Source organism: Caretta caretta, chromosome 6 (assembly GCF_965140235.1).
Source record: "Caretta caretta isolate rCarCar2 chromosome 6, rCarCar1.hap1, whole genome shotgun sequence".
In the NCBI taxonomy this organism is placed as follows: Eukaryota; Metazoa; Chordata; order Testudines; family Cheloniidae; genus Caretta; species Caretta caretta.
In genome coordinates this window covers 8,813,850-8,824,753 of record NC_134211.1, presented here as the reverse complement: position 1 = coordinate 8,824,753, position 10,904 = coordinate 8,813,850, and the positions used below count along the sequence as shown (strand labels likewise).

General features: G+C 55.4%; 2 protein-coding genes across 2 annotated transcripts in view; one reads left to right on the top strand and one right to left on the bottom strand.

The window, feature by feature from the left end:
* Nucleotides 1-339: 339 nt before the first annotated feature.
* LOC125638523 (uncharacterized) overlaps nucleotides 340-10,904 on the bottom strand; it is a 78,279-nt gene continuing 67,714 nt past the window's right edge. The window contains 2 exon segments of the mRNA XM_075130067.1: nucleotides 340-2,658; nucleotides 6,091-6,093. Coding sequence (XP_074986168.1) covers nucleotides 1,516-2,658; nucleotides 6,091-6,093 — 1,146 coding nt within the window. The 3' untranslated portion in view covers nucleotides 340-1,515.
* Nucleotides 5,953-8,371, top strand: LOC142072632 (uncharacterized). The gene is made up of 2 exons (XM_075130120.1): nucleotides 5,953-7,351; nucleotides 7,739-8,371. The coding sequence occupies exons 1-2, from the start codon at nucleotides 6,772-6,774 to the stop codon at nucleotides 8,278-8,280; spliced, it is 1,122 nt and encodes a 373-aa protein (XP_074986221.1). The 5' UTR covers nucleotides 5,953-6,771; the 3' UTR covers nucleotides 8,281-8,371.

Here is a 10,904-nt window from a genome sequence, read left to right as displayed (position 1 = left end):
TTTTCAGAAAGCCTTTGACAAGGTCTCTCACCAAAGGCTCTTATGCAAAGTAAGTTGCCACAGGATAAGAGGGAAGGTGCTCTCACGGATTGGTAACTGGATAAAAGATAGGAAGCAAAGGGTAGGTATAAATGGTCAGTTTTCAGAATGGAGAGAGGTAAACAGTGATGTCCCCCAGGGGTCTGTACTGGGACCAGTCCTATGCAACATATTCATAAACGATCTGGAAAAAGGGGTAAACAGTGAGGTGGCAAAATTTGCAGATGATACAAAATTACTGAAGATAGTTAAGACCCAGGCAGACTGTGAAGAACTACAAAAGGATATCACAAAACTGGGTGACTGGGCAACAAAATGGCAGATGAAATTTAATGTTGATAAATGCAAAGTAATGCACAATGGAAAGCACAATCCCAACCATGCATATAAAATGATGGGGTCTACATTAGCTGTTACCACTCAAGAAAGAGACCATTGAGTCATTGTGGATAGTTCTCTGAAAACATCCACTCAATGTGCAGTGGCAGTCAAAAAAGCGAACAGAACGTTGGGAATCATTAAGAAAGGGATAGATAACAGGACAGAAAATATCATATTGCCTCTATATAAATCCATGGTAAGCCCACATCTTGAATACTGTGTGCAGATGTGGTCGCCCCATCTCAAAAAAGATATATTGGAATTGGAAAAGGTTCAGAAAAGGGCAACAAAAATTATTAGGGGTTTGGAACGGATTCCATATGAGGAGAGATTAATAAGACTGGGACTTTTCAGCTTGGAAAAGAGATGGCTAAGGGGAGATATGATTGAGGTCTATAAAATCATGACAGGTGTAGAGAAAGTAGATAAGGAAGCGTTGTTTACTACTTCTCATAACACAAGAGCTAGGGGTCACCAAATGAAATTAATAGGCAGCAGGTTTAAAACAAACAAAAGGAAGTATTTCTTCACACAATGCACGGTCAACCTGTGGGACTCCTTGCCAGATGATGTTGTGAAGATCAAGACAATAACAGGGTTCAAAAAAGAACTAGATAAATTCATGGAGGACAGGTCCATCAATGGCTATTAGCCAAGATGGACAGGGATGGTGTCCCTAGCCTCTGTTTGCCAGAAGCTGGGAATGAGCGACAGGGGATGGATCACTCAATGATTGCCTGTTCTGTGCATTCCCGCTGGGGCACCTGGCATTGGTCACTGTCGGTAGACAGGACGCTGGGCTAGATGGACCTTTGGTCTGACCCAGTAGGGCCGTTCTTATATTCTTATGTTCCCCCCAGACACGTATGGCCCTTCCCATTCCCCCCAGACACGTGCGGCCCTTCCTGTCCCCTGCCACCCGTTCCCCACAGACACGTAGTCCCCTCCCCTTCTACCCGGGAGCTTGAACCAGGCCGCCTCGAACCATCACAGTGATCCTCCTACTACCAATCCCCTCAGCGTCCACTGCAGCTTCCACTTTTCCCTTCGTTGCCCCGCCAGGTACATATTCCCTTCCTGGTGCCCTGGTCCCAGTCACCCCAGCCCGGTGCTCTCCTTGCTTCCTGCCTCATCACCCTCCTCCTCCTCCTCCGCCTCCTCCTGCTGGCTCTGTCCGAGCTGGGACGCGCCCCAGTCCCCCAGCGGGATCACTCCAGTCGGCTCCTGGCCCAGGTGAGTCCTCTGGTGCTGGGCCATGGCCGCCTTCTGCCCGAAGCCCTTCCCGCAGTGGCTGCAGCGGTAGGGCCGCTCGCCGGTGTGGGTGCTCTGGTGCTGGAGCAGGGCAGAGCTGCGGCTGAAGGCCTTGCCGCAGTCGGCGCAGGCGTAGGGCTTGAGCCCGGTGTGGGTGCGCCGGTGGACGTTGTAGGTGGAGGAGACGCGGAAGCTCTTGCCGCACTGGGGGCAGCGGTAGGGCCGCTCGCCGGTGTGGGTGCGGTGGTGCTGCAGCAGCGCCGAGCTGACGCCGAAGGCCTTGCCGCAGTCGCCGCAGACGTAGGGCCGCTCGCCCCGGTGGGTGCGCTGGTGCTGGGCGAGGTTGGAGCTCTGGCTGAAGCCCTGGCCGCACTGCGGGCAGCGGTAGGGCCGCTCGCCCATGTGGGTGCGCTGGTGCCGGAGGAGGTGGGAGCTCTCCACAAAGCGCTTGCCGCACTGGGCGCAGCCGTAGGGCTTCTCGCCGGTGTGGGCACGCCGGTGCCGCAGCAGGTCGGCGCTGAGCCGGAAGGCCTTGCCGCAGTCCGGGCAGCCGAAGGGGCGCTCGCCGGTGTGGAAGCGCTGGTGCTGGGCCACCTTGGAGCTCTGGGCGAAACGCTTGCCGCACTGCGGGCAGGGGAAGGGCTTCTCCCCCGTGTGAACCCGCCGGTGCTGGGCCAGGTCCGAGCTGTGCCCGAAGCTGCGCCCGCACTCCCCGCAGGTGTAGGGGCGCTCGCCCGTGTGGGTGCGCTGGTGGATGATGAGGTTGGAGCTCTGGGCGAAGGCCTTGCCGCACTCGGTGCACTGGTAGGGGCGCTCACCGGTGTGGGAGCGCCGGTGCTGGGCCAGGTGCGAGTCCTGCCGGTACCTCTTGCCGCACTCGGGGCAGGCGTAGGGCTTTTCCCCCGTGTGCGTGCGGCGGTGGCGGGCCAGGTGCGAGCTGTTCCCGAAGCTCTTCCCGCAGTCGGGGCAGAGGGTGGATTTCTGCCCCTTGAGGGGTTTGGGAAGCAGCTCGGGGCCCTCTGACCCTTCAGCGGTCTCCCCTGCGGGATCTCCCGGCTGCTGTCCCACGCAAATGGTGTCTCCCCAGGCAGGGCTCTGGGACATCCCGCGAGACTCCGTTCCTGCAGGTCCTTCCGGCTGGGGATTCTCCTCCTCTGTCCCGGCACCTGCTGGAAGAGAGCGAGAGAGTCCAGACAGGGCTGTGCCCGGGAGAGGGGATGGCAAAGGGCTTGGCTACAAAGAAATCAACATTTGTACCAATCCCACAGCCAGAGCCCCCCAGACCCTGCTCTGACGTGCTTCGTCCTGCTCAGTGCTGCTCAGAGATGAGACTGAGACCAGAGCCCCATTACGCCAGGCGCTGCACAGACCCTGACTGAGATCTGGGGCCCCATTACGCCGCGCACTGCACAGACTCCGGCTAAAATCACGGCCCCCTCCTGCCAGGCGCTGCACAGACCCTGACTCAGATCTGGGGCCCCATTTAGGCCTTGCACTGCACAGACTCCGGCTAAAGTCAGGGCCCCCTCCTGCCAGGTACTGCACTCCCACCCCCCCGAGAAACAGTCCCTGCCCTCACAACCTAGAGAGCCAAGAAGTGACGGGGAAAGGGAGGCCCAGAGCGGGCAGGCGGCTCCCCAGGGCCCCGCAGCCGAGGCCAGAGGCGGAGTTGGGGGGAGGGGGGGGGCGAGGGAATAGAACCCAGGCGTCCGGCCCGGCTTCGGAGAGCAGCAGCGATCGCCCCCCTGCGCGTCCTCTTCTCTGCGGCCCCTTCCCAAGCTCCCGGGTCTGCCCCAGGCTGGACAAGCCCGGCCGGCCGGCAGGACCCCCCAGCTCCGGGGAAGGACGGGGGGCGAGTGTAACCCAGCCGCTGGCGGAACTGGGGCTCCCCCCTTCGCTCATTCCTCACCGGTGCGGGCGCCTCTGGGGATCCCCCTTCCCGGGGAGCCCTGGCGATCCGGGAGCCCCGGCTCGTCCCCTGGCTCCATGCGGGGGGAAGGAAACAGCGGCTATTGGCTACACACAAAGCTCCCTGGGTTTATCCCGCAGCATCCCGGCTGGGGGGGGGGGTCTCTCTAGCCCCCATTTGGCTCCGATCCCCCAGCCCGGCCCTGCGGGTTCCCCTGCCCGGCGCGCCGCTGGCGGGGCTCCCCCGGGGGCCGGGCGCGCTGGCCCCGCGCTGGGACCCCGCCGCCGCCGCCGCTTTCCGAGGGGGCAGCTGGGAACAGGAAGGTCCCTGCGTTATTCAGACCCCTTGGCGGCAACTTCCGAGTCCTTGCGAGGAGCCCGCGGCCTGAGGAGCTCCGCTGGTTGCGGCTGGGGGGCAGCTTTTCCCAGGGAAGAGGGGCGAGAGCTCACCCTGGGGTGGGGGATGATGCGGGGGGGCCCTGTCCCATCACTGCAGAGATCCCAGTCCAAGAGCCTCCCGTATGTCTTCAACGTCTGCCACAGAAGAGCCTTTTGGACGCCTTGCAAATCCTACCTAGGTCTTGGCTGAAGATGCAGCCACCTCTGGGGTGGGGGCTGGGTATTCAGGGATCCCTCGCCGGGTGCTGAAATGCAGCGGCCCCTGGGGTGGGGGCTGGGTATTCAGGGATCCCTCGCCGGGTGCTGAATTGCAGTGGCCCCTGGGGTGGGGCGCAGGGGCTGTTTACCTGGCAAATCCCTTCCCAGCAACCACCTCTGGGGGGGAGCACGGCTCTTCTCAGCTCCCCACTCTTGGTTCCAAAGGTTGTAAACGCCGAGGCAGGGTCCGTGTGCCGCACACAACGGATGTCCCTTTATTATCAATGTAGCAAAGCTGGCTGGGTTTATTGTCCGGGCCGGGGGTGGCCAACCTCTGGCTCTGGAGCCGCATGCGGCTCTTCAGAAGTGAAGATGCGGCTCCTTGTACAGGCACCGACTCTGGGGCTGGAGTAGGGTGGCCAGATAGCAAGTGTCAACAATTGGGACACGGGGTGAGGGGCAATAGGAGCCTATGTAAGAAAAAGACCCCAAAATCGGGATGTCCGGTCAGCGTAGGCTGGAGCTACGGGCGCCATCTTTCCAATGTGCCGGGGGATGCTCACTGCTCAGCCCCTGGCTCGGCCACAGGCCCTGTCCCCACTCTACCCCTTCCCGCCCCCTCCCCTGAGCCTGCCGTGACCTCGCTCCTCCCCCCCAGAGCCTCCTGCACGCCACAAAACAGCTGATTGAGAGGTGCCGGAGGGAGGGGGAGGCGCTGATCGGCGGGGCTGCAGGTGGGCGGGAGGCGCTGGGAGTGGGGTGGGGGAGCGGATCTGGGGCTGCTGATGTATAACTGTGGCTCTTTGGCAATGTACATTGGTAAATTCTGGCTCCTTCTCGAGCTCAGGTTGGCCACCCTTGGTCTGGGAGGTTCCTGCGTACCTGTCTCTACCGCTCAACTATTGGGAGACCTTGGGCAAATCATTCCTCTCTTTGTGGGTGTTTCCCTCCTGCCGAGGCTGAGCAGACAGCGAGTGTCAAAAATTGGGACAGGAGGTGGGGGTAATAGGTGCCTATGTGAGAAAAAGACCCCAAAATCGGGATTGTCCCTATAAAATCGGGACATCTGGTCACCCTGCTCCTGCCCTTTGCTATCTCATATTAACCTCTTTAGGGCCTCCATTATCTCTTATTCTGTGTCTGCGTCCCACCTGGCACAATGGAGCCCTGATCTTACAGGAGGCCATTAAGATCTGTTAAGGTTAACAATAATAAGAGTAATTAATTAGTCTTTCCGCTAGTCTCCCAATCTTGAAACGAAGCATTTTCCATATGAAATAAAACCAGATTTTATTTATTGGGGTCTTTGCAAACGACAGATACAACCGGCCTCTCGTCCAAAGTCATTACAGCAGAGCATGGGGCCATTTGTGTCCCTGATTGGAGTCTCAGAAGATACTAACGCCATTGGCCAGTCAGATGTCTTGCTGATCACGTGGATCTGTGGTGGGGCTAGGAGGGGAAAGGATACAGCTCCCCGATCGCACAAGAAGACAGAGAATCCAAGAATCATGAACAAAACAGAATTCAACAGCTGCTTTCAAACAGGGCCAGGCCTGCATTTTTCTGTCACAGGGGGAGGGTGTGTTACTTACAGGGCTGTTCCAACACCCATTGGAATTAGTGGAAAGGTTCTCATTGGCCCAGGTCCCCAGCTGGTGTGAATAGGCCAGGGTGACCAGACAGCATCTGTGAAAAATCGGGACAGGGGTGGGGGGGGTAATAGGCTTCTATATAAGAAAAAGCCTCAAATATCGGGACTGTTCCTATAAAATTGGGACATCTGGTCACCCTAGAATGGGCTGTAGATCCACCGGAATCAATGGGGCGATGCCAGTTGACACCAGCTGAGGCTCTGGCCCACTGATTGTGATGGGAATTGGATCAGGCCCTGAATCTCAGGAATCAACCAACAGTCTTGTGTCTCTTTGGAGTCTGTACTTGGATGCCAAGCCCTGCACTGGGCCTTTTTTACCCGAGCATTCAGCCTTTATCGTAGCCAGTGCTCTGACAGTATGGAACCTGCCTCTCACCCCCCTGAGCTCAGCGTGGGAGTGTGCTTTCGGTCCCATCAACACTAGTGGCTCTGTCCGCTCAGAAAAGGAAGCGAAGCAGGATGACCTTGTAGAGAAAGGTATTGTACCGGGACTCAGGAGAGCTGGGATCGATTCCTGGGGTAAATGCTTGAAAAGTGACTGAGGAGCCTAAATCACAGTTTCAAAAGCGGATGAGACACTAGGCCCTGGTCTACACTAGGACTTTAGGTCGAATTTAGCAGCGTTAAATCGATTTAAACCTGCACCCGTCCACACAATGAAGCCCTTTATTTCGACTTAAAGGGCTCTTAAAATCGATTTCCTTACTCCACCCCTGACAAGTGGATTAGCGCTTAAATCGACGTTGCCGGCTCGAATTTGGGGTACTGTGGACACAATTCGATGGTATTGGCCTCCGGGAGCTATCCCAGAGTGCTCCATTATGACCGCTCTGGACAGCACTCTCAACTCAGATGCACTGGCCAGGTAGACAGGAAAAGAACCGCGAACTTTTGAATCTCATTTCCTGTTTGGCCAGCGTGGCAAGCTGCAGGTGACCATGCAGAGCTCATCAGCACAGGTGACCATGATGGAGTCCCAGAATCGCAAAAGAGCTCCAGCATGGACCGAACGGGAGGTACGGGATCTGATCGCTGTTTGGGGAGAGGAATCCGTGCTATCAGAACTCCGTTCCAGTTTTCAAAATGCCAAAACCTTTCTGAAAATCTCCCAGGGCATGAAGGACAGAGGCCATAACAGGGACCCGAAGCAGTGCCGCGTGAAACTGAAGGAGCTGAGGCAAGCCTACCAGAAAACCAGAGAGGCGAACAGCCGCTCTGGGTCAGAGCCCCAAACATGCCGCTTCTATGATGAGCTGCATGCCATTTTAGGGGGTTCAGCCACCACTACCCCAGCCGTGTTGTTTGACTCCTTCAATGGAGATGGAGGCAATACGGAAGTAGGTTTTGGGGACGAAGAAGATGATGATGAGGAGGTTGTAGATAGCTCACAGCAAGCAAGCGGAGAAACCGGTTTTCCCGACAGCCAGGAACTGTTTCTCACCCTAGACCTGGAGCCAGTACCCCCCGAACCCACCCAAGGCTGCCTCCTGGACTCAGCAGGCGGAGAAGGGACCTCTGGTGAGTGTACCTTTTAAAATGCTATACATGGTTTAAAAGCAAGCATGTGAAAGGATTACTTTGCCCTGGCATTTGCGGTTCTGCCTTTGCAAAAGGTTTCTGGGGAGGGCAGCCTTATTTCGTCCTTCATGGTAGGACACTTTACCACTCCAGGCCAGTAACACGTACTCGGGAATCACTGTAGAACAAAGCATTGCAGTGTATGTTTGCTGGCATTCAACCAAAATCCGTTCACGCGGTGGGAGGAGGCAAAATGTGACCTTGTAACGAAAGCACATGTGCTATGTATGTAATGTTAACAGCAAGGTTTACCCTGAAAGAGTGTAGCGACTGTTTTATAAAATGTGTCTTTTTAAATACCGCTGTCCCTTTTTTTTTCTCCACCAGCTGCATGTGTTTCAATGATAACAGGATCTTCTCCTTCCCAGAGGCTAGTGAAGCTTAGAAAGAAAAAAAAACGCACTCGCGATGAAATGTTCTCCGAGCTCATGCTGTCCTCCCACACTGACAGAGCACAGACGAATGCGTGGAGGCAAATAATGTCAGAGTGCAGGAAAGCACAAAATGACCGGGAGGAGAGGTGGCGGGCTGAAGAGAGTAAGTGGCGGGCTGAAGAGAGTAAGTGGCGGGCTGAAGACAGGGCTGAAGCTCAAAGGTGGCGGCAGCGTGATGAGAGGAGGCAGGATTCAATGCTGAGGCTGCTGCAGGACCAAACCAGTATGCTCCAGTGTATGGTTGAGCTGCAGCAAAGGCAGCTGGAGCACAGACTGCCACTGCAGCCCCTCTGTAACCAACCGCCCTCCTCCCCAAGTTCCATAGCCTCCACACCCAGACGCCCAAGAACGCGGTGGGGGGGCCTCCGGCCAACCAGCCACTCCACCACAGAGGATTGCCCAAAAAAAAGAAGGCTGTCATTCAATAAATTTTAAAGTTGTAAACTTTTAAAGTGCTGTGCTTAAAGTGCTGTGTGGCATTTTCCTTCCCTCCTCCACCACCCCTCCTGGGATACCTTGGTAGTCATCCCCCTATTTGTGTGATGAATGAATAACGAATGCATGACTGTGAAGCAGCAATGACTTTATTGTCTCTGCAAGCAATGATTAAAGGGAGGAGGGGAGGGTGGTTAGCTTACAGGGAAGTAGAGTGAACCAAGGGGCGGGGGGGTTCATCAAGGAGAAACAAACAGAACTTTCACACCGTAGCCTGGCCAGTCATGAAACTGGTTTTCAAAGCTTCTCTGATGCGTACCGCGCCCTCCTGTGCTCTTCTAACCGCCCTGGTGTCTGGCTGCGCGTAACCAGCAGCTAGGCGATTTGCCTCAACCTCCCACCCCGCCATAAACGTCTCCCCCTTACTCTCACAGATATTGTGGAGCACACAGCAAGCAGTAATAACAGTGGGAATATTGGTTTCGCTGAGGTCTAAGCGAGTCAGTAAACTGCGCCAGCGCGCCTTTAAACGTCCAAATGCACATTCTACCACCATTCTGCACTTGCTCAGCCTGTAGTTGAACAGCTCCTGACCACTGTCCAGGCTGCCTGTGTATGGCTTCATGAGCCATGGCATTAAGGGGTAGGCTGGGTCCCCAAGGATACATATAGGCATTTCAACATCCCCAACAGTTATTTTCTGGTCTGGGAATAAAGTCCCTTCCTGCAGCTTTTGAAACAGACCAGAGTTCCTGAAGATGCGAGCATCATGCACCTTTCCCGGCCATCCCACGTTGATGTTGGTGAAACGTCCCTTGTGATCCACCAGAGCTTGCAGCACTATCGAAAAGTACCCCTTGCGGTTTATGTACTCGGCGGCTTGGTGCTCCGGTGCCAATATAGGGATATGGGTTCCGTCTATAGCCCCACCACAGTTAGGGAATCCCATTGCAGCAAAGCCATCCACTATGACCTGCACATTTCCCAGGGTCACTACCCTTGATATCAGCAGATCTTTGATTGCGTGGGCTACTTGCATCACAGCAGCCCCCACAGTAGATTTGCCCACTCCAAATTGATTCCCAACTGACCGGTAGCTGTCTGGCGTTGCAAGCTTCCACAGGGCTATCGCCACTCGCTTCTCAACTGTGAGGGCTGCTCTCATCTTGGTATTCATGCGCTTCAGGGCAGGGGAAAGCAAGTCACAAAGTTCCATGAAAGTGCCCTTACGCATGCGAAAGTTTCGCAGCCACTGGGAATCGTCCCAGACCTGCAACACTATGCGGTCCCACCAGTCTGTGCTTGTTTCCTGAGCCCAGAATCGGCGTTCCACAGCATGAACCTGCCCCATTAGCACCATGATGCATGCATTGTCAGGGCCCATGCTTTCAGAGAAATCTGTGTCCATGTCCTGATCACTCACGGGACCGCGCTGACGTCGCCTCCTCGCCCGGTATCGCGTTGCCATGTTCTGGTGCTGCATATACTGCTGAATAATGCGTGTGGTGGTTAATGTGCTCCTAATTGCCAAAGTGAGCTGAGCGGGCTCCATGCTTGCCGTGGTATGGCGTCTGCACAGGTAACTCAGGAAAAAAGGCGCGAAATGATTGTCTGCCCTTGCTTTCACGGGGGGGGGAGGGAGGGAACGGGGGGCTGACGATATGTACCCAATAACCACCTGCGACAATGTTTTAGCCCCATCAGGCATTGGGATCTCAACCCAGAATTCCAATGGGCAGCGGAGACTGCGGGAACTGTGGGATAGCTACCCACAGTGCAACGCTCCGGAAGTCGACGCTTGCCTCGGTACTGTGGAAGCGCTCCGCCGAGTTAATGCACTTAATGCACTTAGAGCATTTTCTGTGGGGACACACACACTCGAATATATAAAACCGATTTCTAAAAAAACGACTTCTATAAATTCGACTTAATTTCGTAGTGTAGACATACCCTTAGGAGCCTTTCAATGAGACTTAGGTGCCTAATTCACTTTTGACATGGGACTTAAGGCTTGTCTACACCACAGAGCCTTGGCTAGTATAGCTATACCAGCAGCGCCCCCTAGTGGAAACACGGTGTAAGCTGTCGGAAGAATAGCTACACCATCTACCCGAACATGCCAACAGAAGCCCTCTTCTATCAGGATAGTTGTGTCTACACCAGGGGTTCTGCTGGCACAGCTATATCAGCTGATCCAGGCACGGATTTTTTTCACAATCCCAGATGACACAGCAAGGCCAACAAAACTTTGTAGTGTAGACCAGGCCTTAGGCTCCTAAGTCTCTTAGCTGCTTTTACAAATGTTACCCTTAGTCTTTCTGTCTCTCTATTATAAAATGGAGGAAACAGTCCTCACTTTCCCTGTCTCGTCTATTTAGGCTGTGAGCTCTTTGGGGCAGGGACTGACTTATTGTGTGTTTGTGCAGTGCACCGTGGGGACACTGATTTCAGTCAGGGTCTGTGTAGGGCCTGGTACAATGGAGGCCTTTATCTCAGAAAGGGTCCGTGCAGTGCCTGGCACCTGGGAACCTGCTCTCAGTCAGGATCTGTGCGGCACCTGGAAACCTGCTCCCAGTCAGGATCTGTGCGGCACCTGGCACCTGGGAACCTGCTCCCAGTCAGGA

What these genes read in the sequence shown, in the direction of transcription:
- LOC142072632 (XM_075130120.1), top strand. Translation starts at nt 6,772, where the DNA reads ATGCAGAGCTCATCAGCACAGGTGACCATGATGGAGTCCCAGAATCGC. An exon ending in AGGCGGAGAAGGGACCTCTG is followed by an intron (nt 7,352 to 7,738) that starts GTGAGTGTACCT and finishes TTTCTCCACCAG; the next exon opens with CTGCATGTGTTTCAATGATA.